Source organism: Balaenoptera ricei, chromosome 3 (assembly GCF_028023285.1).
Source record: "Balaenoptera ricei isolate mBalRic1 chromosome 3, mBalRic1.hap2, whole genome shotgun sequence".
Lineage (NCBI taxonomy): Eukaryota > Metazoa > Chordata > Mammalia > Artiodactyla > Balaenopteridae > Balaenoptera > Balaenoptera ricei.
In genome coordinates this window covers 56081529-56108982 of record NC_082641.1, presented here as the reverse complement: position 1 = coordinate 56108982, position 27454 = coordinate 56081529, and the positions used below count along the sequence as shown (strand labels likewise).

Below are 27454 nucleotides of genomic sequence, written 5' to 3'. Positions count from 1 at the left end.
AAATGTCTAGTGAAACACCAAAAGAATTAAATGTACAACAATAATAATAAATAAGTGAGGAAGGAGGAAAGTGAGGTTAAATGTGTTATCCGTGGGGAGGGTAAAGGTACAAGTTAACTTTAGGTTTTGATGTTATGAAGGAGTACTGGAAGCAGTGCTTCCTCAGATTCTCTTGGTCATGCCCTTCTTTCCAAGGTGCTGCCCGCCTCCTCCTCTGCACTGCTGCTGCCTTTGCCCAGCTTCCTGAGTGGGCTGGAGTCCAAACTGAACCACACCAAGCCTATCTGACCTTCCAGAGTTGGCTGCAACGCCACACCACTGAGCCTGACAGCTGGCTTCCTTAGCAGTTACCAAAGGACCAGATGACACAGCCCTGTGTGGCAAGCCTTGGCTAGTGGGAAATGGAAGAAGTTAGGAAATTGCATTACCCTCCCCTCCTCCCTTCGGTAGACTGTGCAGAGGGGCAGCTTCTCTTTATAAACCTTCTGGAGAAGTCCCAAACTCTAAGTGAACACACTTGCTGAGAGACTCCTATGACTCTTCACAGTTTGTCATCAAGCCTGGCCACTGTGATAACATATTGTTTTTCCTTGTCTCACTTTCCCTTTTTTTCCTTACCCATACTTCCCTAGATCTGCATCTCCCAAATAAAGCAACAATACTTTCACCTTTGCCTGAGGTTCTACTTTCTAGAGGACCCAAGTTAAGGAATTATGTGTACTGTAATTTCTAGATAACCTCTAAAAGAATAAAAATAGAGTATACAATTTCCAAACTAGTTTAAGAAAACAAAGAATGGTGGGAAACAAGCAATCCAAAAAAAGGCAAGAGGGACTTCCCTGGTGGCGCAGTGGTTAAGAATCCGCCTGCCAGTGCAGGGGACACAGGTTTGATCCCTGCCAGGAAGATTCCACATGCCACGGAGCAACTAAGCCCGTGCGCCACAACTACTAAGCCTGCACTCTACAGCCCGTGTGCCACAACTACTGAATTCCATGCGCCTAGAGCCCGTGCTCCACAACAAGAGAAGCCACCGCAATGAGAAGCCTGCGCACCGCAATGAAGACTAGCCCCCACTCACCGCAACTAGAGAAAGCCCACGCACAACAACAAAGACCCAACGCAGCCCAAAATAAATAAAATAAATTTTAAAAAACAAACAAAAAAAGGCAAGAAAGAAGAGAAAAATGAAGATGGAGTAGTTGAAACAAATAGCACAAAGTAAGATGATAGATTTAAACTAAAATGTATCAGTAGGCACATTAAATATAAATGGACTAAATGCTTCAGTTAAAAGAAAATGACTTTCAGGAAAATAAAAAAGAATATGAAGTGAAATGTATACATTCAAAAGTATTTAAAATAAATCTAATTTTCATAATGAATTTTAAGCTTTAAGGAGTTTTCTAATCAAACAGAACTCAGAAAGACATACTATTCAGAAAGATTCCTAATGTTAAAAAGTTTCCTTCATTATTGTAGTATACTGTGGAGTTCCATGAGGGAAACTAAGGCCAGAACTAACAGTATTATTAGATCACCATTTTTATTTCTATAATCTTAAACAAACCAGGATTTTCTCAATAATTTTTTTTAAATTAATTAATTTATTTATTTTTGGCTTCGTTGGGTCTTCGTTGCTGTGCGCAGGCTTTCTCTAGTTGCGGCGAGCGGGGGGCTACTCTTTGTTGCGGTGTGTGGGCTTCTCGTTGTGGTGGCTTCTCTTGTTGCAGAGCACAGGCCCTAGGCGTGCGCGCTTCAGTAGTTGCAGCACGTGGGCTCAGCATTTGTGGCTCGTGGGCTCTAGAGCGCAGGCTCAGTAGCTGTGGCTCATGGGCTTAGTTGCTCCGTGGCATGTGGGATCTTCCCGGACCAGGGCTCAAACCTGTGTCCCCTGCATTGGCAGGCAGATTCTTAACTACTGCGCCACCAGGGAAGCCCTCTCTATAATTTTGAGACTGGAAACTCCTCCTTACGTCTAACTAAAATATTCACTTTAACCTTATCAAGTATACAAATAAAACCCAAAATTGTAGAAAGAGATAAAGCATCCCCCAAAAAGGCACTCAATGTCCCTTTTATATACAGTAGTGTGAGTGTGTGTCTAATATATTTCTAAGTAACTTTTCAAGAGGTGCCTACTCATGGCCTTTCTTTTAATTCAAGTAGGGGGAGATAAAATATTCTGATTATGTTAAAGGCATCTCCTTCAAGCCACTGATACCTCTTGTGGACAGAGCAAAAGGAAGGAAGACAGCAGTTAATTTGGTTACCTAGAGCCGAAGTCTGTTTACTTGTAAAGAACCCTTTGGGTCTAGGCGCGGAGAGTATGACTCAAGAGTCAGAGAAAGAGAAAGATCTGTACTTTGGTCAAATTATGTCTTAGTGTGTGTGTGCACACATGTGCTGCTAAAAATACATATTCTTTCTAATAACCTATAAGGGAAAAGAATCTGAAAAAGAATATATATATATATATAACTGAAAATAATGCATATTCCTGGGCTTCCTCCAAGATTTATTGAATAGACTCTCCAGGGTGGGATTACATTGTCTTTACTGATAACATTCTTCACTAAGAATTGTTATTTATAAAATCATGAATATCATAGTGAAACTCAATTTAGAGTGACTAAAGTTCGTAGATTTAAAATAAACATACCTTTGCTATGGAAACCTGATTCACTCTCAGAAGGGTATACCCTAGAAAGAGTCCTGCCTATAACAGTATATCTTCATTGAACCTGAAACATGGACCTCATCATACATTCTCACCTACATTTTTCTGATGACCCAGGGTAGGAAAGTTGAGGGGGATTAAGTTAAACAGTCCCTGGGTATGAACATGAGTGAGGCTAACAAGGATAGTTCATTAACCTGAACTATAAAAGGTAAACCAGTCTCAGATAACAAACCACCAAAATGGCGGTATTAGATATACATCATTAAGTAAATACTTTACCAATCATTACAGAGGAAGCTTTAAAGTAATAGGTTTCTTAGATCAGACTTTCCTTTTGAACTGTTCTTCACTGGAGTTTCTTCTAAAGAATCATTTTATTTACAGTCGCAAATGTCTTTTTAACACACTCAATGTGTATTATATGCTGGAATCAAATAGCTGAAGGAGCTGGAATCTTATGAATACAGCCAGGACAACAATGGAGAGAGTCATGAACAAAAATATCACAGTCCACACAAAAAACATTTTGGCACACAGTGCAAACATAGACCTGCAGTGAAAAGAAGAAAACTAAATTTAAAAAGTAGTTTCCAAAAGTTAGAAGTTAGCATAGTTAGAAGACATTCAAGTTGCTTTGGTCTTTTATATCTCTATTACTTTTTCCCTACTCACCTACCAACTTTATTAGTTCCAATGTACTATATATTCTCAAATCGAAGGCAATTAATTTTTTCCAAAAAATTATTCCTTAGAAATGAAGGAGGGGGCTTCCCTGGTGGCGCAGTGGTTAAGAATCTGCCTGCCAATGCAGGGGACATGGGTTCAAGCCCTGGTCTGGGAAGATTGACCCCACGTGTCACGGAGCAACTAAGCCCGTGTGCCACAGCTACTGAGCCTGAGCTCTGGAGCACACGAGACACAACTACTGAGCCCACGTGCCACAACTACTGAAGCCCGTGTGCCTAGAGCCCGTGCTCTGCAACAAGAGAAGACACCACAATGAGAAGCCCGTGCACCGCAACAAAGAGTAGCTCCTGCTCGCTGCAACTAGAGAAAGCCTGCGCACAGCAACAAAGACCCAATGCAGCCAAAAATAAATAAATAAAATAAATAAATTTATAAAAGGAAAAAAAAAAGAAATGAGGGAATAACTTCGTTTTTGAGTCCTTAAAGTCCCTTGGGGACTTCCCTGGTGGCACAGTGGTTAAGAATCCGCCTGCCAATGCAGGAGACAAGGGTTCGAGCCCTGGTCGGGGAAGATCCCACATGCCGCGGAGCAACTAAGCCCGTGTGCCACAACCACTGAGCCTGCGCTCTAGAGCCCGCGAGCCACAACTACTGAGCCCGTGCACCACAACTACTGAAGCCCACGCGCCTAGAGCCCATGCTCTGCAACAAGAGAAGGCACTGCAATGAGAAGCCCTCGCACTGCAACAAAGAACAGCCCCCGCTCGCCACAACTAGAGAAAGCCCACGCGCAGCAGCAAAGACCCAGCGCAGCCAAAAATAAAGAAAAATAAGATAAATTTATAAAAAAAAAGATGGTGCTTCTTAAAAACTTTCAAATGAGTCAAAAAGTGGTTCTAGTGAGGATGCAGCTACTGATGTCAAAGAGGCATGTAAAACTTAATAAAATTGTTTTTTTTAATTGGTTTTTTATATATATATTTGGGTTTTGGGGGTTTTTTTTTTGCCATGCCTCAAGGCTTGTGGGATCTCAGTTCCCCAACCAGGGATTGAACCTGGGCCACGGCAGTGAAAGCACCGAATCCTAACCACTAGACCACCAGGAAACTCCGATACAACTGTTTTATGAAATGTGAGAGTAGAATAAAACAAGCCATCCTTTCAACTAATATTTTATATAGTTTATAAAGTATAGTTTTAAATATGGACATGTAACTAAATTAACAAAAAATTAAAACTAGACAGTGATATATCTTATTTGCAACTTTATATAAGTTTATATGTTCAAATTGGCCCCATCAAAATTTTAAAAAATATTTTCTCAGTGGCACAATGGGGGGATAACCTTTGGTCTGTGGTCACCTTAAATGGTAACTTCAAAATGACTTATGAGTGCCTAAAGTATATCATGGAGAAAAAAACTTTTAGTATTTCCAAACTAATATTTCAGTATTTCAGTTTAGCTTGCAAACTGAAGACAAAGTACTAAAATATCTTTATAGCAAAATAAGAATGCAGAATTACAAAACAACTGTTTGTAACAGCTCCCATTTTATCTCTACCTACTGTTACACTTCTGAGGAATAACCCGATATGAGTCTGGTCTTCAACAATCTATTGAAAACTTATAATACTATTTCCTCAATATTTATTGTACAATACTTAATATTTACAAAGCACATGAACTTACATGTTGGTCTTTCAGTTCCCCCTGACAGGCATAACAAAATCTGAAAAAGAAAGTTTAAGAATCATTTTGTTAAGGACTCACTCATTAAAATAGCTCAGGAAAATTTCAACAAGAATTCTCTTATTACTAAGTACAGTTGACCCCTGAACAACACGCAGGCTAGGGGTACCAATGCCCAAGGTCAAAAATCTGAGTATAACTTTACAGTTGGCCCTCTGGCTCTCTGACCCTCCATATCAGCAGTTCCACATCCGAGGATTCAACCAACTGTAGATCATGTACTGTAATATGTATTTATGGAAAAAATCTACAAGTATGTGGACCCTTGCAATTCAAATCCGTGTTGTTCAAGGGTCAACTGTAATTATCTTTACATATGATTTTTAGGAGAAAGAATTAAGAATACCAGTAATTTAAGAAAATTCCACAGTAAATCCCAAGGTCATCTGACAGCTTAAAATCTTCCTTAAACAAATTTTATTTTATTTTCGTCAAGGTTAAATATGAATATGATTTCTCAACTGGTATTCTGCAAGGGAATTAAGACCTACAGAAAATGATTTGCATGATTATTTTTCAACTTTCCCAAAGACAGCAGACAGCTGGTACAAGTCTGGATGGATAGAAGTTAATTTATCATAAAAATGGATGCCTAAGGGCTTAATTTTCAAGGAATGGTTTAAAGAATTAAAAGTTCTCAAAATTTATTACAAAAGAGAGCAGTTCTGTCCCTACCCACCCCCACTTCATTTCCAGAGCAAATGCTCATAGTGCTGTCTCTTGGTTTTTTTCATAGGCCATTGGCTATGATCCTCCCACTATAGAAGATGAGATTTTAATTCTCTTTCAACTATCTTGAACCAATAGCATGGGTACACATAACTACATAGAAAGAATTGAGATTGACATTTGTTAAGTCATTTTGGATAGAACAATATTAAATGTTTAGTTTATTATGACTATATAGACATATTCAGCTGAGCCATGCCATACAAATTTTCCTCTCTGTAAAACACTTTTTCCTGGAGTTAATAACTGTATTGTTATTCATAAGCTTAAGTTTTCTAATTACCACTAACTCAGCCCCAACCGATCCCTGAGACGTCTGAATATCCTCTTGTTATGTTCAGCTACATCAGGAATTCTACAGTTTCCATCCTCTGGTGACATCTCTCCTGGAGCATTCTGACTTTCTCCAAACAGGACTGACTGTTCTCCATATCTGACATACAAGTGTCATTCTAGGACGTCATCCTACAGCTTTCTTTAGCCACTTTTGAATTAGGTAAATATTCCTATTCTCTTTCATTCATTCTCTTTCTCAGTTCTTTTGAATCATCTCTTCCACAGTTTCCTAAGAAAGTCTCTTGAGACGTTACAAGTCTGAAAATATCTTTATTCTACCTACATTTTTTTTTTTTGGCTGCGTTGTGCGGCATGTAGGAACTTAGTTCCCCGACCAGAGATCGAACCCACACCCCTGCATTGGAAGCACGGAGTCTTAACCACTGGACTGCCAGGGAAGTCCCTATTCTACCTACACTTAAATACCTTGGTTAGGTATATAATTCAGGTTGGTAATAATTCTCATTCCAAATTTTGAAGGAAACTGCTCCCTGTCAGCATCCAGTGTTGCTCACGAGAAGCCAAACAATTTTAATTCCAGGTCATGTGCCCCAATTCTCCCTCTCCAGAAATGTTTAGGGTTAGTATTTTGCTGTGTATTCTGAAATTTCACAATGATACACTTTAGTGCAGGTCTGCCTTCAATATGTCAGGCACTTGACAGTCCCTTTCAATCTAGAAAGTTCTTTCCTTCGATAGTAGAAAATATCTTTGAATATTTCTTTCATATTCTTCATTTGATCTTTTCTTTATTTGTTATATTATTTTGATATTAGGCCTTCTGGATAAATCTTCCAGTTTTACACCATGGAAATCAGCAAATGCTACAAATCGGGGCTTTTTTTTTTCTTTTTTGGAGAGCTGATTTACCAACATACCACCACTCTTACTACACATAGATGGGTTTAGGGAAATTAATAGATCTCTGGAGATCCAGATCTGTTTAATGAATCATTTCAGTCATAAACAAGGCATTCTACATCTCATTTTCTATATTAGCAGTAATCTTGACCAAGTGAATATGACTCTTTTTTAATGTAGTAACAATATATTCAAACATTACCACTTGTAACAGATACAAATTAATCAAAACTCATGTACCTTTCTCCATTATGTTCTTCCAGGGGAATATCTTGAAAAGCATCCAAAGGAAATAAGTGATGGTAAGACCGTGCCAAGTGGGGAGCAGACACCAGAGTAAGACCTAACACATAAAGCAGAAAGACATATTTAATAACCCAAACCTCATAAAGATGATGGCTGAAATGTCAAATGATACAACTTAGGCTAAATATTTTCAAGTTCTTTTTTTTTAGGATTGCAGGCATTCATTTCTTTAGTTTACCTGTGGCCATAAAAGGAGACTCCAGGATGGAGTCTTAGTTCTGTCACTAAGTATGTGACCTCTCTTGGCATATTTCCTTACTTATAAATTAAATAAAATTCTACAATTCTGTTACTTTAACTTCTCATTCTCCTTATATATATATTTATTTTATGAAGAGCTGCAAAAACGTCTACTAGATCTACTGCACTGCCTATAAAGAACATAATTCTTTTCAGAAAGAGAATTAGGAAACTCTTTTAGAATGCCATGTTTATTTTTAAAAATGGAATACTAGGCACACAATGAAAAAAAGTAATCTATGTCTTTTTTCACAGATTAAATCCAGAAACATAGGCAGAGCTTAATATTTATATTTATTTTAATAGCAATATAGGTAAGAAGTTATTCAAGATTAATTTACTGGATAATGAACAGTTGGTTTCTTACCACAGATTTTACATTCAACAGGAAGCTCACAGTACTTTGCCCGACACTGGGGGCAGAAGTAGCCTCCTAATGTAAGTCCTGGCTCAGTGTTGCTATCCAGATGCCTGTGGGGGGAAACATTACTTTTTAAAAAGTGATATATAAAGATGTGAGCAGTTAGAGCAAAAGCCACTTTGATTTTAAAAACTTCAAGTTGTTTCACTGCTCACTTACACTGTTCATTTTTGTCTTTTTTTTCCTCTCTGCATTTTGTTTTGAATAGTTTCCATTAATGTCTTTGAATTCACTCATCTCCTCTTCTTCAGTAACTAATCTGCTGTTAATCCTAGTCCAGCTTATTTTTCATCTAAAACACTGTATTCTTCATCTCTAGAAATTTGACTGGGGTCTTTTTTCCATCTTCCATATCTCCTATGATACTCATGTACTCCTCAACTTTCCTGAGCATATGGAGTATACTTATAATAATTATTTTAACACCAAACCTACTACTTCTATCAACTGTGTTATTTCTGGATATGTTTCCATTCTATGATTTTTCTCCTTGTTATGGGTCATACTTTCCCACTTCTTTGCATGACTGGTAATTTTTGATTGGTTGCCAGATATTGTGAATTTTGCTCTGTTTTGGGTGCTGGATTTTTTTTTTGCATTGCCTTAAATACACTGTGGCTTTTTCTGGAATATACTTAAGTAACTGTGAAATAGTTTGATGCCAAGACTTGCTTTTAAGTTTGTTAGGCTGTCCAGAACAGCTGCTAGTCTAGAGTTAATTTGGTTTCATGACTGTGGACTCTATTCAATGCCTGTGGTGTTAAGAGGCCTTTCCACACTGACTGGTGGGAACACGGACTACTCCCTGCCCCGTGTGAGCTCTAGGGATTGTTCTGCTGCTCCTCTCCAGCTCTTCTTTCCCTGGCCTCCAGGAGTTTCCGGACAGGAATGTACAGATCAACACTCAGCTAATGACTCGTGGGGAGGTCTCTGAAGCTCTCCAGAGCTCTCTGTGCAGCTCTTTACTCTTGAGTACTCTGCCCTGCAAAATGGTAGTCGCTTCCACCCCACCCCCGCAAACTCTGAACTTTGTTTCTGAACGGAGCAAAACCTCCTGGCTCTGTGTGGGTCTTCCCTCCCTGCACAGCAGCCTGGAAATTCTCTCTAGGCAGTAAGCTGCAATCAGAGGGCCCACCTCATTTGTTTCCCCAGGGATCATTATCTGCACTGCCTGTTGTCCAATGTACGAAAACCACAGTTTTGTATATTTTGTTTGGTTTTCTGCAAGGAGACAGAAGTGTAAATCTAGTCCCTATTACACTTTTATAGCTAAAGACAGTAGTCTTATTTCTTATTTATGAGTTTTAAGAATTACTTTCTTAAATTTACTTTTGTTTTATAATTATGTAAAATGTAAAGCTCCAAAGTTAAAACAAGTTATATGCAGAAAAGTCTAGGATCTATCTCTTTGCCTTTCTCCACACATTGCGTTAGTAAACATTTTTTTACTTTTTACTTTTTGGTTTCATTCCTATTTTTATTATTAATATAAACAAGAATGTGTCTACTCAAACCTCCACCCTCTTCTTAGATGATTGGTAGCACACTATACACTTTTCTCTACCTTACTGTTTTACTTAGTAATATTACAGAAGTATATATAGTTTTCTCTCCTTTTTACAGCTACATAGAAAGTAATCTTCTACAAAAGCCATTACATTTCAAGTCCATCTTTTAAATTTATAACTTACAGGAAGGACTTAACAATGTAAAAACATTATCACGGACAGTTTCAAGGTTTTTACTTACGCCATACTGAAAGAGGGTTTTGCATCTTGATCAGACAGAGAAGCAATGGTATGCTGAGGAAATCCTTCACAGAAGAAAATGTATTACTTTTTTTTCCCCAAGGAAACAGAAAAATTCTAGTAATAGAAACCTAAAAATGTTCCTACCAGAAAGCCCACTAAGTTGTGCAAAAGTTCTCTTTCCTGCCTTTTAGATATGTTTATTATAGCACGGTCAAACTGACAGTAATTCCCAGTTTGAAAAAGAATTAATAGTGGAGGAAATGGGGGAAAGATCTGTCCATACATATGGCCTCAGATTCTAAAGTTCATATCCATATTTTCTAATTTAACAACACTTAACACACATTGCTTTTTAAAAAGAAAATGTGTGTAATTTTTAAATACTTTGATATAACAGAGGAGTCTATAATATAGTCTACTTTCATTTTATATAAGAACATACTTCTAGTTAAAAATTTTGGAATGTCCAAACCCATGTAGTTTATTTTCCATATATATTTTTAAATTCTGAAAACAAGTCTAAGAAAAGCAGAAACCATAAAAAAAGAGAAATTTCATTCTATATAAAAATTTTAAACCTATCTACATTTCAAAACAAATAAATAAAAGTAAAGGAAAGTGACCAATTGAAAAAACATTTGTATCAGGTGACTGAAAATGGGTTGATATTCCTAAATGGTTCTAATAAATCAATTTGGAGAATTATTATAAGTTTAAAAATAACTTTAAGATAGGCTAAGGAAATGTATCAGTAAATCCAAAAGATTAGCCAACATAATATCTAAAATGTACTGAGTATTTATATCAAGCATTACTCTAAATACTTGGTCTGTATTAACTCAATCGTTGCAACACACAATGAAATAGATACTAATATCACGTGAGATGAGGAAACAGGAAAGAGAGGTTGAACAGTGCTATAAATGGCCAAAAACAAGGCAGAAAAGCATTCCATCTCACTGACAGTTTAAAAATGCACATTAAACAAGGAGTCTCTTTTTGTATTGAAAGTTGGGCTTTTTCAATTACAAATTACAAAAAAGTTGGGCTTTTTCAATTTCAATTTACAAATAAATGTTTACTATAAAATAATAATTGTATTACATAGCTTTGATAAAACAGTACAGATTTTATAGCTTTTTTGATTTCTTAATACAAGAATTTCTCTATAAACAGTGTCTTTATACCTTTCTAACCTTAACAATTAAAAAAAAAAAACCAGTAGTGTTCCTTGAGTGATAGGACTACAAGTGAGTTTAATTTTCTTTTTACTTCTCTGTATGTCCCAAAATTGCTTCAACAGCATAATTTTCTCTAATTATAAAACATTTAAGTTAAATACAAGAAATTCTTAAACGTTAAAATAACTTGTGCAAATGAGATAGAAAGTCTAGCTTGAGTCAAAATATATTTTTTTAAATGTCTATTTTAAAATAACACAAAATAGGGAATTCCCTGGCAGTCCAGTGGTTAGGACGTGGCACTTTCACTGGAGTGGCCGGGGTTCGATCCCGGGTTGGGGAACTATTTAAGATTCTGCAAGTGGTGCGGCCGAAAAGAAAATTAAAAATAAAAATTAATTAATTAATTACTTAAATAACACAAAATAAATACTTACCCATACGAATAAGTGAGCATTCAGAGCTTGAGCTGGCAGGCGGAGGACTAACATGATGTGTCAGCAATTCTTTGTAATGGCTTTCATCTAAAATAACATGGTATGTGCCTAACAAGACGAGAAGTAAAAGAGAAGAAACAACAGCTTTCCAGACATAAGAATGAACTGTAATTTCTATATAATTCTGTAAAAGTTTTACCATCTGAAAATGTTCATTTTCAAAGTAAATACTTAAGTTAAATTATCATTTTTCAAAAACTTTAAATAACATCTCTAAATTGACTTCTCTAGGAATAACTGTAATTATAATTTAATTAAAGCCAAGTTACAAGTTCTTCACTAAGTATTAATATAGTAAAATTTCCAGCTTTTCAAGAGTTCTAATGCTTCCTCTGAACACTGACATAACTACTGAAAATTCCTTGCATTCTGAGATGATAGCTTATAGAATCGGTGATATATTTAATGTAACTACCCATATTTTGGACTTCAGAACATGAACTGATTTAAGTTTAGCAGCTTAAAAAACATATAAAAACATCCTAATTAATAAACTGTTACTTTACATAGTAATTATGAGTAAATATTGAAGATTCTAGATATATACCACCAGTTTCACGAGCAAGCACAGTGCAAACCCGAACCTCTGCAGACAATCCAATAACAGACACTCTAATTTTAGCTGCCTTTAGGGTCTTCGTAAAATCCAAGAAAATGGAGAGTTTTGAGGAAAGAAAAAAAAATTGAATAATTAATGTGTTTGAAAAATAGAATGTTCTGAAAACTAGTAATAAATTCACTATAGAATTCTCTTTAGAGTTGTAACTTTGATTTTGATTATGAAGAAATTATTGGTTCTACCTTGATTAGATCATAGATATTAGATGGATCACAGGTTGTGAGACTGCTAAAGATGATTAGGACTTCTCTACTTGTATGTCCGGGCATGTGTCTAAAGAAAGATAAAAACCACTCCAATTAGGTATAACAAATAACACTAATAAAAAACTTAACTCAGAAACAATAGTACACATGGTTTACACACTTAAGACTACAGAATAACCCCATTTGTTTCAACATTACAAAGGAATGAATTGTGAGTATACCCTAAAAACCTTAATGCCAATTTTTCTAAAATTAGCTACACACTTAAAAAAAATTCACTGATTCACTTATTCATTCAATAAATATTTCTTGAATACTCTTTTAAGTTCTGGGGATAAAGTGATAAACGAGACCAACAAGGTTCCTGACATCATGAAGCTTACATTCTAATAGATTTGTTTCATACAAAGTCTAAAGTGTACATTGGAAAGTATGACAATACTATAGGAATCAACTTTAAGGTGCGTATGTGTGGCTTGAAAATAGTAACATACTTCTTTTTTAAAGACTATAATTTAATCTCATGTTGATTCAGTCATAATATTCATAAACAGTAATGTTTGTGTACCATTTAATTAAATGATGCTTTATGGGATTTTAAGATGTGATGAACTGTTCTCCTCTATAACAAATAGATATTTCTATGCTTTTTGGAGCAATTTTATCAATTATTTGTAGCTTTCCTGCTTATATTTTCATTGTTAGGCTCAGCTTTCACTTGTGGATGCTGCTATTGTGCCTACCTTCACTATGTGTGTTACCTCCTTCTCATCTACTTCAAAACTAAAAAACTATCATATAAAAGTATAAAAATCTGAGTCAGGACAGACTATCCAGGGATAAAATATATAAGCTTTAAATATATTGAACACTTTCTTTGGGGCTTTAACTATATTCCACATAGTTAAACTTGCTAGAAAAGTGCTATTAATTTATAGATGTATTACAAAATAAGTTAATAAAAAACAACGTACAACAAACTCAGTTATTATATCACATTAAATTCCATATACAATCAATTTTCAATAAAATATTTTTTATATTTCTTTTGTACTAATATTACTACAGCTTTAATTTTATTTTTCTAAAACCTTTAAGGATATACCTCAGCAACTAAAATGTAAAATAAAAATTACTTACCAACACCATACTAAACATTATAAATGACATTACATATTTCTCTCAATAATGATTTCATTATAGCTGGGTTTATGGAGACACATATTAACATATCATTTCAACTTAACTCATTCAAAAAACTTTGAAATAAATTATAAACAATAAGTGTAAAATACTAACTTTAGAGTCTGCATAGCCATGCTTAAGGAGTTATAAAGAGATGGCTCTCCATGGCAAGTCATATCTACAGCTTTCTTCAAAGATATTATGTGTTTCCTTGGGTTTCCTAAAATAGAAATGGAATAATCTACTTTTAATAAAAATCTATATATACATTATAGAAATTTACCTTTCTCCCAAATTTACATATCTATGATGTTAAACAACAGAATCCCTTTGATTTACATTTTTAGCAAGTTGCATTTTTTTTGAATTTTTGAATTTTATTTATTTTTTATATAGCAGGTTCTTATCAGCAAGTTGCACTTTCATCAGAAATGTTTTGTTATATAAAGTCTCACTCATACTGAAAAAACAGAATACAAATAATCTCTTTGTCTATTAGCACACATTTTAATAATATTAACCTAGAGTGTGTAAATTTTTACTCTTAATATTTCCTATTTCATCATTTTTAATACTAATATATGTTCACATTTTAACAGCCCTGAAATCACGATGTGTCTTACAATCACTGGCAGCCAGGCAGCGTTTGTGACACAGCTGTCACTGCCTGCTCATGGGCGAACCTATGAACGCTGTTGATGTGTTGCTGCTTCAACTGTATCACGTGCATTGTTTGTGCTGTTCATGTTGAGTTTAACTGTAATTTAAAGTGTTTTTAGAAAGGCTAATACAGACGGTTATATTTTTATGTAGAAAGGCATGGAACAGAACAGTGAGGTGTAAATTTGTTATTGGTGAAGCAAAAACTCATTGATAGAAGAATGCCTGCAATTCCATTTTTTTCTTCAGGGGTAAAAAACAAGCACTTTATAAGACCCAAAAAAGAGGATTTCCACAAAGAGACAAAACTGTGTTACGTTGTTATTGAAATAACATCTGAAAAGACTGTCTGTCTCATGCTAAGCAATACAAATGAAGGGAAGAGAAACCGCCAAATTCTTTAGAATAGTTGACAGGCATGTCAAACCACCAAGAAGCTGGTATGAACAATTCACGTATCATTTGACATTGTATCAAAGATTAATTTCTAGAGTGTTTCCTTCTTGATGGCTCATAAAATAAAGGTATCTTACAAATGGCAGAATCTGAGATTCAGTAAAATATGGTATTCTTCAGACATTTCCTCCTATTTCAACATTGTCTTCATATTAATTAACAACAATGAAACATCGAGTTTATCATATAGCAAACTACCTTCATACCACTGAACATTTACTTCCAATTTGTCACTATTATAGTGGGTTGGCCAGAGTTCATTCAGGTTTTTCTGTAACATCATCGGAAAAGCCCGAACGAACTTTTTGGCCAGCCCAATACATACCATTGCAGACAGTATATTTGTGGAGTGAGGCTTTTTCTTCTTTTATAACATTTCCTAAGTATACTCCAAGGAATATTTTTTTTTAATACCTTTTTTTTTTCCCCCTTGGCCGTGCCGCACGGCTTGCGGGATCTTAGTTCCCCGACCAGGGATTGAACCCGTGCCCTCAGCAATGAAAGTGTGGAGTCCTAACCACAGGACCACCAGGGAAGTCCTCCAAGGAACATTTTTATGGCTCTTTTCCAGAAAATGTTAAACAAATTAACCAGACTATCAGCATTATAAGTACCAGTTTCTCCATGGTTCAGCAAGCCATATATTGCTTTTGAAACTTCATTTTGGTCATTTAAAATATGTAAAATGTTGTTGAGCGGGATTTTTTTTTTTTTTAACACTAGTTTGGCTAAACTTTCTTTTTTTTTTTTTTTTTTTCTGAAACCCTTTTATAGGAACATATTTACAAAATCATCAGAGTACACCCAGAACTGTCTGTAAATGACAAAAGACTTAAAAATGACCACGGTTAAAGATTTGATGAAAGTTCATAATAATGCAGTTGACAAGAAAATTAGTTATTTCTGAGATATACATTTTAAAGTAATAACTAGGATTATTACTTATAACATTATACCAGAACATATAAGATTTTTAGAAATTTCATGCAATGTCTGAAACATTTATATTAACATATTTCCATACATATTTCCATACAAATACAAATATAAGATTTTTAGAAATTTCATGTTAAACTTTCTTTTTTAATCGTTATTTAATTCCTCTTTTTATTCTGGCATGAATTGTCTATCTTCTTTGCCCATACATCTAGTTGGAGCTTCTTGGTGTTCTTATTTATTTGAATAAGTTTTAAAATATTAACCATTTGCCATAGTTAATATACAGTGGACCCTTGAACAATAAGTGTATGAACTATGTGGGTCTACTTATATGCAGATTTTTTTTCACTAAGTATGTACTAGAGTACTACATGATATGCAGTTGGTTGAACTCACGGATGTGGAACCACGGAAACAGAGTACCGACTGTAAAGTTATACGCAGATTTTCAACTGTGCAGAGGGTCAGCATTCCTAATCCTCAAGTTGTTCAAGGGTCAGCTATATACTGCAAGTATTTATTCTTGGAATCATAAAATTTTAGAAATGAAAAGTACCTAAGTCTAATTCCTTCATTTCATAACTGAGAAACAAATCTAATAAGTTAAGTGATTTGCCCAAAGACATATGCCTACCCAGTGGCAGGACCAGCACTCAAAATCTTCTGGCTCTCTATCCACTTTTCTTTCTACCATACCATACAAAACAATTTTTTATCTCCTACTGTGTTATGAGTACAGAAAAAAAGCATACTTACATTATTGTCAGTGTGGTTTATAGCAGTGATTCTGTTCAGAGGAAGAGAGGGTACTTTCAAGAGGCCTATAAGAATCACCAGAGGATTTTTCATCTCTGTGCACCCATAGAATATTACTATTAACTTGGGGGAGGGGGCACGCAAGAGGGTCGGCCCTACATCCTTTTCTTAGGGGAACCATCCTTCCTTCACTGTGTAAGAATCCAGTTTAGACTATGTGGTTCAAATGGAACTTACCCTGCTTCTACCCTACTCCAGACACAGACATGTAAGCCAGGCCTACCAACAAAATACTTCATTCCCTTGGCCACTTTGACGGCTCATGGATGGGCAGATCATAATAAGGGTCAATAAGAGTCCTCTTTGGAACCTGTGCTGAGGCTACGGACTAGGAGGGTCATGTAGACTTGGGCTATTAATAGACATCTTTTCACCTCTCAGAAAACCTATCAGAGAATGAAGCCAGACAGAAACAACTATATGTGAAGTCAGCCCACCTTTCAACATGAGCCGGTAATTTCCCCTTTGCCCTTAAGCTAGTTTGTGATTTTTTGGATTACTTCCAACTGAGTTTCCTGGATGACCCCAGGCTAACATACACTTCACTACTTACTGCCATAATGAAAAATTACTAATGATGGAAGTGTGTCAATTTTATGTGTATTGGTGAGGATGAAAGGCTGAGAACCACATTTAAGGGATAGTGTATTTTACAGAAAATAAAATAGAATTAGTGATGTAAGTTTGCAATAGCACATATACCAAAGCAAATAAAATCTGCCATTATTATCTCTTAAGAGAATAAAATTCAGTTAGGCATGTCATGCAAGCAGAAAATCTAATCATTAACAACTACAATTCAATTTTTATACTCTTTGTTCTTTAAATTAGAGGTTTACCTTTAAAAAATTAATTTTAAGATTAAGTGGATCTTCTTAATGGTTAAAATAATTTTATCTTAATGCTTTCAGGGTAAGAATAAACATTTACATTCATTATAATACTATTCACGACTGCGCAGAACTCAATTAAAAAAAAAAAAATGAAAAAACAGAACTCAATTTAAAACAGGTCATTTTAGGGACTTCCCTGGCAGTCCAGTGGTTAAGACTCCGCGCTTCCATTGCAGGGGACATGGGTTTGATCCCTGGCTGGGGAACTAAGATCCCTCATGCCGTGTGGGCGGCAAAACAAAACAAGACAAAAAAACAGGTCATTTTAGAGACCAAGAGTTTAATAGAGGGTTTTTTAAGTGTTTTAGCTAAAAAGCCTGCAGAAAGGCTTCATTTTACTTATTAGGCAACCTTACAAACAGAGTTACAAGGTTGGGTAAATAAAGCCAAGTCCTTGAGTGCTATAAAGGTAATTTTATGCATACCTGAGAGTTCAGTCAGTTTTTCAGCTCTTTTACTCTTTGTTACAATTATTCCAATCTCAAAATAAAAAAAAAAAAGATTATTAATTTAACAAATTATTTCTTCTTGATAAGAATGTACGTAACTAAAATAAATGACTAATTACAAAAGGAATAAGTAACATGAGAAACTTCTGATATAAACTGAGCTATGTGTTCACTGTACATTAACTTCTAGAGTTATCTTGCTTTTCATTGCTAAGTGTCCCAGAAACTTGTACACGATCTGAATCACTTAATCACCAATAGAATATATGTACAATGTTTTAAAAAAATAAATTATATTTGGCAATAATATCAGGATGCTAATTCTGAATTATATCACTTATCCACGTACCTGACTAATAGGATTTTGATCAAAATATTCCTCTACGAAGTATTCCAACAACTGTTTAAAGAAAACAAAAAGGAAATACTAGATAAGGGCAAAACAACAACCACAGAAAACAGGTTTTGTGCAATCTTTTTTTTTTTAATTATTTGTTTTTGGCTGCGTTGGGTCTTCATTGCTGCATGTGGGCTTTCTCTAGTTGCGGCGAGCAGGGGCTATTCTTCGTTGCGGTGCACAGGCTTCTCATTGCGGTGGCTTCTCTTGTTGCAGAGCACAGGCTCTAGGCATGTGGGCTTCAGTAGTTATGGCACGCAGGCTTCAGTAGTTGTGGCTCGCAGGCTCTAGAGCGTGGCTTCAGTAGTTGTGGCGCACAGGTTTCGTTGCTCCACAGCATGTGGGATCTTCCTGGACCAGGGACTGAACCCATGTCCCCTGCATTGGCAGGCGGATTCTTAACCACTGCACCACCAGGGAAGTCCCTGTGAAATCTACTTATCAAGCATTGTTTCTAATGATTTTTAAGTTTATAGATTTTCAAAAAATGCTCAGAAGTAAAAATATTAAATAAATAAAAAATAATAAATTTTGAAATATTAAATAAATAAAAATTAAAATATTAAATAAACCTGAATTTGAAATGGTAAGTGATGAGGTAGGTTTGAGCTAAGCCTTAAAAGATGGAACCATTTGGACATATGAGACAGAAACAATCTAAACAAGGAAAAGATCCAATAAAGACAAACAGGAGAATAAGCAAAATTGAGGATGGGTTTTTTTTTTTTTTTTTTTTTTTTTTTTTTTTAAATTTTTTTATAGCTACTTTATTTATTTATTATTTATTTTTGGCTGTGTTGGGTCTTCGGTTCGTGCGAGGGCTTTCTCTAGTTGCGGCAAGCGGGGGCCACTCTTCATCGCGGTGCGGGGACCGCTCTTCATCGCGGTGCGCGGGCCTTTCACTATCGCGGCCCCTCCCGTTGCGGGGCACAGGCTCCGGACGCGCAGGCTCAGTAGTTGTGGCTCACGGGCCCAGCTGCTCCGTGGCATGTGGGATCTTCCCAGACCAGGGCTCGAACCCGTGTCCCCTGCATTAACAGGCAGATTCTCAACCACTGCGCCACCAGGGAAGCCCAGAGGATGGGTTTTAATAAATTAGGAATAATCTGAATGTGTTTATAAGCTGAGGAGATTGATTCAAGTAAGTCAAAGGAGAATGAAGATTCAATAAAGAAAAGGGATAACTGACAAAGCAAGATCCTAACATGGAGTGGAATTAAGGGCATAAATAATTAGCTATTTTGGTATACCATTTCCGTAAATGATCCGGTAGCACTTCTACTTAGCTATAGTTTGTATTAGCTCAAAAAAAAAAAAAAGATTGCTTCCTTTAAAACCGTTTCTTTTATAGAATTCAGCATCCTTCCTCACATGTAGTACAAATTAGAATAATTTTAGTATACCTTTAAAGTACATGTCAGTCTATTTGGCTTTAAATCCTGGTCTTCCATTGTTCTTGATCCATCTACTACCACATAAAGATGGCGCATCTACCAAAAAAAAACCCCAAAAACAAAACACACAAATAAGAACAATTTTCAAATACATTTTTGATCAAGAAGTAAAAATGTCATTTAGTATTCATATATTCTACACATATATTTTTAATATATTCCTTTAAAAAGTTTGTTTTACTGTTGTTTATTCTATTAAGCCAGAATGTTTCTCTAACTCAAACTAGTCCTGTACCAGAAAAGGAAAAAAGAATAACATACCATTCCAAGTCGAACTTGTCCATGGTGCTCAAATACCCTGTTAAAATCATGCAAACATTTTAATGGAATACCATCTACTACCTGAAAAATCATTACAACTTTTCAACTAACCTGCATTTTTTTAGTGAAATAAATTATTAACTTATGGATGCATATAATTATGGGCATTTTGGACAGTCCCTGAAGATCAATTTCCCTGCTGAGGCACTAGGTTGCAGGCTCCTTCCCCCTATTTAGAAGGCTACAAGTCAGTTTCCCTGAAACACAGCTCAAATGAAGTACCAAGGAGTGGCCGTAAGTGGACAGAAACGCTTAAAGGAATATATTTTACCTTTTGTAACACACACAAAGTTTACCTACCTTTTTCTCTTTGCTTTGAAGAGAATGTCTTCTATTGTAGCTTTAAGTGATCCTGATTCATCTTCTTTAAGAATCTCCCTGTAAGCAATAATTACTTGTTTGAAAAGATAAGCTAAAATTTTATTAACCCAAGAGAAATGAAAACATATGTCCACACAAAGATTGGCACCTGAATGTTCACAGCTGCATTATTCATAACAGCCAAAAATTATAAACAATCTAAATGTCCATCAAATGGTGAAAGGATGAATAAAAACATGGCATAAACATATTAACAGAATACTATTCAACAATAAAAAGGAATGAATTACTGATACATGCAACAACATGGATGAACTTGAAAACAGTATGTTCAGTTAAAGAAGTCAGACACAACTGACCACATATTATATGATTACATTTACATGAAATGTCCAGAAAGGGCAAATCTAGAGAAACAGAAAGCACACAGTAGTTGCCTAGGACTGGAGGTGGGAATGGAATTAATTGTAAATGGACATGAGGGATATTACTGGGGTGGTAAAAATGTTCTAAAACTGATTTATGTTGATGATTGCACAATCTAGTAAATTTTCTAAAAATCATTGAATTATACATAAGAAACAGGTGAATGTTAACATGTGTAAAATATACTTCAATAAAGTTGTAAAAACAAACCAAAAAAAACAAAACCCAAAACAACGTCTAAAAGGGAAGGGAAAGTAATAATGCCCTACTTACCATGTTCTTTCATAGCCTCCTTCCCATCGCTTAGTTCTTTCAGGCTCTTCATCCATTTTTTTCTTACTGTATTGTATTACTCAATATTCTGTTAAAAAAAAATCATTAGATTGTGAATTGATTAAAGATGTTTGTCACCAAATGCATACAATTAAATTTGAAAAGTAAAGAGAGGGAAGTAAACATACAAAGTAAAAAAAAAAACTCAGAATGCAAAATCATCTTATTCTTTGCAATTTATTCAATAATTGTAGCTGAATGAAAAATACTTTAAAATCCTCATGGAACTCTTTTCCCATCCCCAAGAACGAATATGAATAATTATGCACAAATTTGGCACCACCAGAAATAAGCATCTCTTTACAACTTAAAAAAAAAACAAAAATGTATTAAAGATGTGTCATAGGCCAGAACCATAGAATTATGGGAAGTGGGTACAGGTATAGATGAAACATGAGCCACAACTGCTGCTTATTACAGCTGAGTGATGAATATATGGTGATTCACTGTACTATCTTTCCACCTTTGTGTTTGTGTGAATTTTCTCATAATCAAGTTTTTAAATGAAACTTATTATTATTCATAAATGATAAATGCTTATGGCTCACAATTTTTTAAAAAATACAATATTAAACCTACACTATAACCCCAACTATTAAAAGAAAAAGGAAATATTTAGTAATTCAATAAATAGGACAAATGGTTTTGATGGGATATTACAATTAAGGATGATTGGTTTTTTGCTTCTTTATTCTTTTCTGCATTTTCATATTTTCAATATGAACATGTATTTCTTTAATAATCAGGGATACCCCATCTTGATTTTGAGCTCAATTAATTTATTTTAAATTTTATTTAATTATTTAATAATTTCATTATTATTTAAATAATTTTAGTAAGCATTTGGAAAGGAACTTTATACATTAGCTCAGGCTGTCTCAAGAGGGAGGTTATATAGAAACTCTGTACTTTTCTTTTTTTGCAACTTTTCTGTAAATCTAAAATTATTTCAAAGTTAAAAATTTAAAACATTTGCATTTTGTTTTGTCTGGATTTCACATGTTATTTTAGAAAAAAGATCATAGGATCTGAAAAAAATAATAATAATAATAATCAGGGAAAAATTTGGTGTTGGGAGGACTCTATTAACCATAACCAAGTAATAAACACCCCCATCACATCCACACCTCCAACCTCCCCAATGGAATCTCCCTCCCCATTCTACATTCTCACTTTCAACTTCCTTCTACCATAAATGAAAGATCAAAGGAATCCCAAGTGCCAAGACATTAAGGACAAAACAAATCCCATCATTGGCAGGGGCAAAGATTAATTTTTGTGATGAGGACGATAACCAAGACCTCAACCTCATTTATTTCATTTTCCCTATAGAAAAATATACTTAAAATCTAAATATATATAGATTTTTATAAATGGACTTCTGGAATTAAAACCTATTGACAAGTTGAAGACTGCTTTTATGGCATCACCGCTTTCTCTGGCACCTGCTACAATCAGATATTATTTGCTAAAGTTCTGTGTGTCTCAGTGAATTAAGAAGCCACTCCCTGGCACTGGAAGAGATTCATTTGTTTCAGGAGATCAGGTGATCCACTTTAGTATCCTGAAATAACAAGAAGTGCCTTAATTCTGACATCAGTGCTATTTCAACACACCATGTTGGTGCCTTGTAGGTTTAATGATGAGTGTAGTAACACAGCATACAGTGACTAAATTGGACATTTTGATCTTCCATGGAGGTGTTTTTGTATTTATCATGAATGTCAAAAATCAAAAGCTTAAATTCTTAAAGACGTGGCTACTGCCATCCATCACATCAATATTTAAACTGTATTTTATTTTATTACTTTTAATTCTCTGAAAGTTCAGAAACAAAGTGAGAACTGTATGAGCAGAAACTGCAAGCAGGACCACCTCTGGCTCACTGCATACAAGGACTTCTTAATTCGAACTGTCTGCAATGGGAAATTACAGGGATACGACAGAGGTATTAAGATCCCCACAACTGCAGATGTTCAAAGGGAAGTTGGATGTTTACAATGCATGCAGTTAATAGAGAAGGGATTTAGGCAGCCTGGAGGAAAATATACTTGGTAAACTCTTAGGTCAATATCTCCAACTGCCTATGACTGCCCAATATTCCATCTTCTTACAAATATCGCTGGGAATCCAACCCCAGGAAAGCCACTTCCCCCTGGGGAAGCCTGGTGGTATGATTCCTTCACATGAGCTCAGAGAGCTACCTGTAACAAATGAGATCTGCACCCCACATCGCAATTTATGAAGCTTTCCCTCACACCTAACCCTGCCAAGCGCTGTGCGGCAGGCAAGGGTGATAACTGTCCTGCTTTTCAGGTGTGGAACTCAAGGCTCTGAGGCTGGTAACTCTATTGAGGCCACACAGCTGGAGGCTGGTGACGAGCTAGAACCCAGGACCACAAGTCCCCAAACTCGTGCCCTGCCTTAGGGCAGGAGAGCCGCTCTCCAGACTGCTGCCCCAGACGCTTCTATGCAGCTCCCTAGACGGAAGTTGCCCTCCGCCCCCTCCCACACATCCTCATTCCCTACGAGGCGGTTCTGGGCCCTGCAATCCCCGCTTCCAGCCGCGAAGGCCCCTCCCGCTGCCACACTTCCCAGGCCTCGAATCCCCGCCTCGGCTCCGGGCAAACCTCTACCACGGCCTCACCTGTCCTGCTGAGGGCCGCTCTGCCGGAAGCTCTGCACAATTTGCTCTGAGGGCGCCGCCGAAGTCCTTCCGCCGCGCGCGGTGGCGACGCGCAAACGTTCCGGCTGCTGGGAGCGGTGGTGGCCGGAGCGTGGCGCTCGCAGGCCGGAGCAACCGTGTTGCTGACTTTGCGGGGAGGGACGTCCTGCTTCCTTCCAGCTCTTCGCAAAGAGGCGGGAAGAGTGGTGGCCATTCGCTCTTGGAAAGTTGGAGGCCCGGTAGCCGTCCATCCGGGATCTGAGACTTGATTTTATTCTTTACAAAAGGTTGGCATGAAGGACTCCGACCACATCAGCAGACTCAGCGGAGCCAGCTTGCCGTGCAGCGGTTTTCCTGGACTGCTCCGCTGCTCCTGCTAAATGACACAAATATTTATTGAGCACCTATTTTGGGGCCTGGTACAGTTCTAAGCACTGAGGAAATAGAAATGAAAAACTGACAAAAATCCTTGCCCTCATGACAATTATGAAGAAAAACATACTGTATCAAATGGTGATTGTGCCATAGAGAAAAATTAAGCATGGAAGGGGGAAAGTGTTGCGGTTTAAAATAGGTGGTCAGGGGACTTCCCTGGTGGTCCGGTGGTTAAGACTTCCACTGCAGGGTTCACAGGTTCGATCCCTGGTGGGGGAAATAAGATCCCGCATGCCAAGAAGACAGTCGAACCATGATCAGAATGAGGGAGGGAGTTAACCGTGCTGATACTTAGGGAAAGATTTCTCCAGGGAAAGGCAGCTGCAAGTACAAAGGCCCCCGGGGTGGAAGCACATTGGTGTGTTTGAGGGACGGCATGGGCAAGCAGGGGATGAGTGGTGGCAACTGAATCATAAGTGCGGGTCTCGAAGCACTGTCAGATGGCAGTGCAGCTAGTGAAAAACGGCTGGATTCTCAATCTTGTCAATAGACTGGATGTTTGTTATGAAAAAAGAATCAATGACTCCAAAGGTTGTTGCTGAGCAGCTGAAAGGCTGGAGTTGCAATTACTGAGAGGGTGGGGGGTTGGTAAGATCAGTTCAATTTTGAACAAGTTGTTTGAGATATCTGCTAATACACACAAAATTACTAGCATTTCCCATATCTGAGAAATTGAGAGGCAAGGCACCCCAAAGCCTCAGAAAAGGATTATGCCCAGGAAAAGGAGAAAGGAACTGCCGGAACCTTTTTGCTTCCCCATCACCGCACGCTTCCCCTCTGTTGCCTATATTGTTTTGTTGGTACTAAAATCTTTCCATGTATTCTTCCCCCTCAAAAACATAAACAGAAGCCATCCTGCACAGCAGTGGAAAGAACAGACGTGAATTAAAAATCAGGCTCTGCCACACTAGCTGGGTGACCTGAAGCAAGTCACAACCCAAGTCTGATCTATAAGATGGGATTATTTCCACCTACCCTACAGGGCTTGCACATCACATCTTGGCAACTCCATAACCAGCTCCTTTTATTTCTCCCCAGAAGACAAGGTCTCATTGTTTAGTTCTGATGTTGTCTTTAAAAGGTGAGGAGGGGAAATTAGCATTGCTGATTCCCAGTGCCAGTTGGCTTCCATCTTTGCCTCCCCTACATCTTTGACTCCTTTACAGGACTCACACACAAACTCCACCCTTTTTCCTTTTATTTCCTTCCTAGTATCCCCTTCCTCCCTCCCTTCCTTCCACAAACCCCACACTTTTCTTTCCTTCTGTTCTGATTAGCCATTCTGTTCCAAGACAGGATTCACACCTATAGAACAAACAGTTACAACCCCAAGCCCCAAGTTTCTCATTTATGTTTACTATCCACCTGTCTGGGAAGACTTTGTGGAAAAACAGGAAAAGGACAGAGGACTCTCCAAAGAATTTAAAGCATATTTGTAGACAGGAGGCCGAATCATTCAAGCTTTTCCCAACTGTAAAGTTTACTCTCCTCTGAATATATCTGTCTCAGATCTTGAATCAAGTAGGAATGGTATAAGGCAAAACAAAACAAAAAAGCATAAATCCATGGTAATCTTTTGCCATTATTATGACCAACACAATATTTTAATTGCTTACAAAGTGGTAGAATAAAGAAATGATATAACCTAGTCAAACGTTTCAATTTGTAAAACTAAGCAACAACTATAAAGAATGGAACAGTCTGTTCTCTGCCCATGGGTGGCTGGACACAATCCAGAGAGTTAGGAAATTCACAAACAGCTCAGCCGGTGGAATCAAGCTGAAATTCAAAGTGTAAACTTCAAAGACTGGGAGAGATGAGCTTGCCTATTGCAATACCTTTAGATGGAACCTCAATCATTCGAGACTCATTAAAACCCTCCAGAGTTGCTTATAAGAGTACCTGATAATCTTTAACTTGATATGTAAACTCTATACTATCTTTTAAAGCATTTGTTCATTATCTATGAATTATCACAATGCCAAACATAAGGCAATTATCTGCCTAAAACTAAAAAGAATTTACACCGTAAAGCTGTGCCCAGCACACACCAAGCATATGGGATTGGGATGATACATGTACTTTTAAAACCCAGTTTGCTTTTAAAAACTTGTTTTCACCATTTGACTTTGGAAAGTAGGTATAACTGGCCATACTTATTTAATTTATTTATTAATTTATTTGGCTGCATTGGGTCTTCGTTGCTGAATGCAGGCTTTCTCTAGTCGCAGCAAGCGGGGGCTACTCTTCCTTGTGGTGCGTGGGCTTCTCACTGCAGTGGCTTCTCTTATCACAGAGCACAGGCTCTAGGTGCACGGGCTTCAGTAGTTGCGGCACTTGGACTCAGTAGTTGTGGCTCGCAGACTCTAGAGCGCAGGCTCAGTAGTTGTGGCGCACGGGCTTAGTTGCTCCACAGCATGTGGGATCTTCCTGGACCAAGGATCAAATCCATGTCCCCTGCATTGGCATGCGGATTCTTAACCACTGCACCACGGAAATCCCGAACCACACGCTTTTTCAACAAAATCTTTGGAACAATGGTTAATAGCAGAAAGCAGAATGCAAACATAACCACAGAAGGTCAGAGATGGAAGAGACCTCTTAAATCTAATCTAAACCTCTATTTTCCAGACTAGAAAACTGCCTGAGTGGTTTTTCAAAGTTATGTCCCGATGGTTAATGCCAACCCCCCCAGGGGAATTCCCTGGCAGTTCAGTGGCTAGGACTCCACGCTTCCATTGCAGGGGGCACGGGTTCAATCCCTGGTCAGGAAACTAAGATCCCACAAGCCGCATGGCACAGACAAAAAAAAGAAAAAAAAAAGCCACCTCCCCCCACACAAAAGAACCACCCTGATTCTGGCTCAGAGATCAAATGTGTGTAAGTACATTTGAAAAATGATTTTTTTAACTTTCAAGGTTCAATTTTATGGCACAATTTTACAGCGCAAACTCATGCTATTTGACTTTCTGCATTTAGCTGAATGGTTTTGTTCAGTCACAACACTGGCAAACTTGCCTTCATAAACTAAGTGTGCTGACTTCAGTTTAAATTTTAAGACATATAAAAATCAATTGAGGGCTTCCCTGGTGGCGCAGTGGTTGAGAATCCGCCTGCCAATGCAGGGGACACGGGTTCGAGCCCTGGTCTGGGAAGATCCCACGTGCTGCGGAGCAACTAGGCCTGTGAGCCACAACTACTGAGCCTGCGCGTCTGGAGCCTGTGCTCCGCAACAAGAGAGGCCGCGATAGTGAGAGGCCCGCGCACCGCGATGAAGAGTGGCCCCCGCTTGCCGCAACTAGAGAAAGCCCTCGCACAGAAACGAAGACCCAACACAGCCATAAATAAATAAATAAATAAATAAATAAAAATTAAAAAAAAAAAATCAATTGAGGGCTTCCCTGGTGGCGCAGTGGTTAAGAATCTGCCTGCCAATG

The 27454-nt window shown here is 37.1% G+C and overlaps 1 protein-coding gene across 1 annotated transcript; it reads right to left on the bottom strand.

Moving 5' to 3' along the window:
• Positions 1-1515: 1515 nt before the first annotated feature.
• Positions 1516-23635, bottom strand: LOC132362291 (general transcription factor IIH subunit 2). Its single transcript, XM_059916546.1, has 16 exons — positions 23565-23635; positions 20858-20945; positions 20138-20215; positions 19778-19814; positions 19466-19552; positions 18015-18065; positions 17642-17696; positions 13567-13672; positions 12244-12334; positions 11990-12077; positions 11383-11490; positions 9763-9826; positions 7960-8063; positions 7287-7389; positions 5061-5100; positions 1516-3233 (listed from the first exon to the last, which is right to left on the bottom strand). Exons 2-16 carry the CDS (start codon positions 20911-20913, stop codon positions 3114-3116), a joined length of 1188 nt encoding a protein of 395 aa, XP_059772529.1. The 5' UTR covers positions 20914-20945; positions 23565-23635; the 3' UTR covers positions 1516-3113.
• Positions 23636-27454: the final 3819 nt, after the last annotated feature.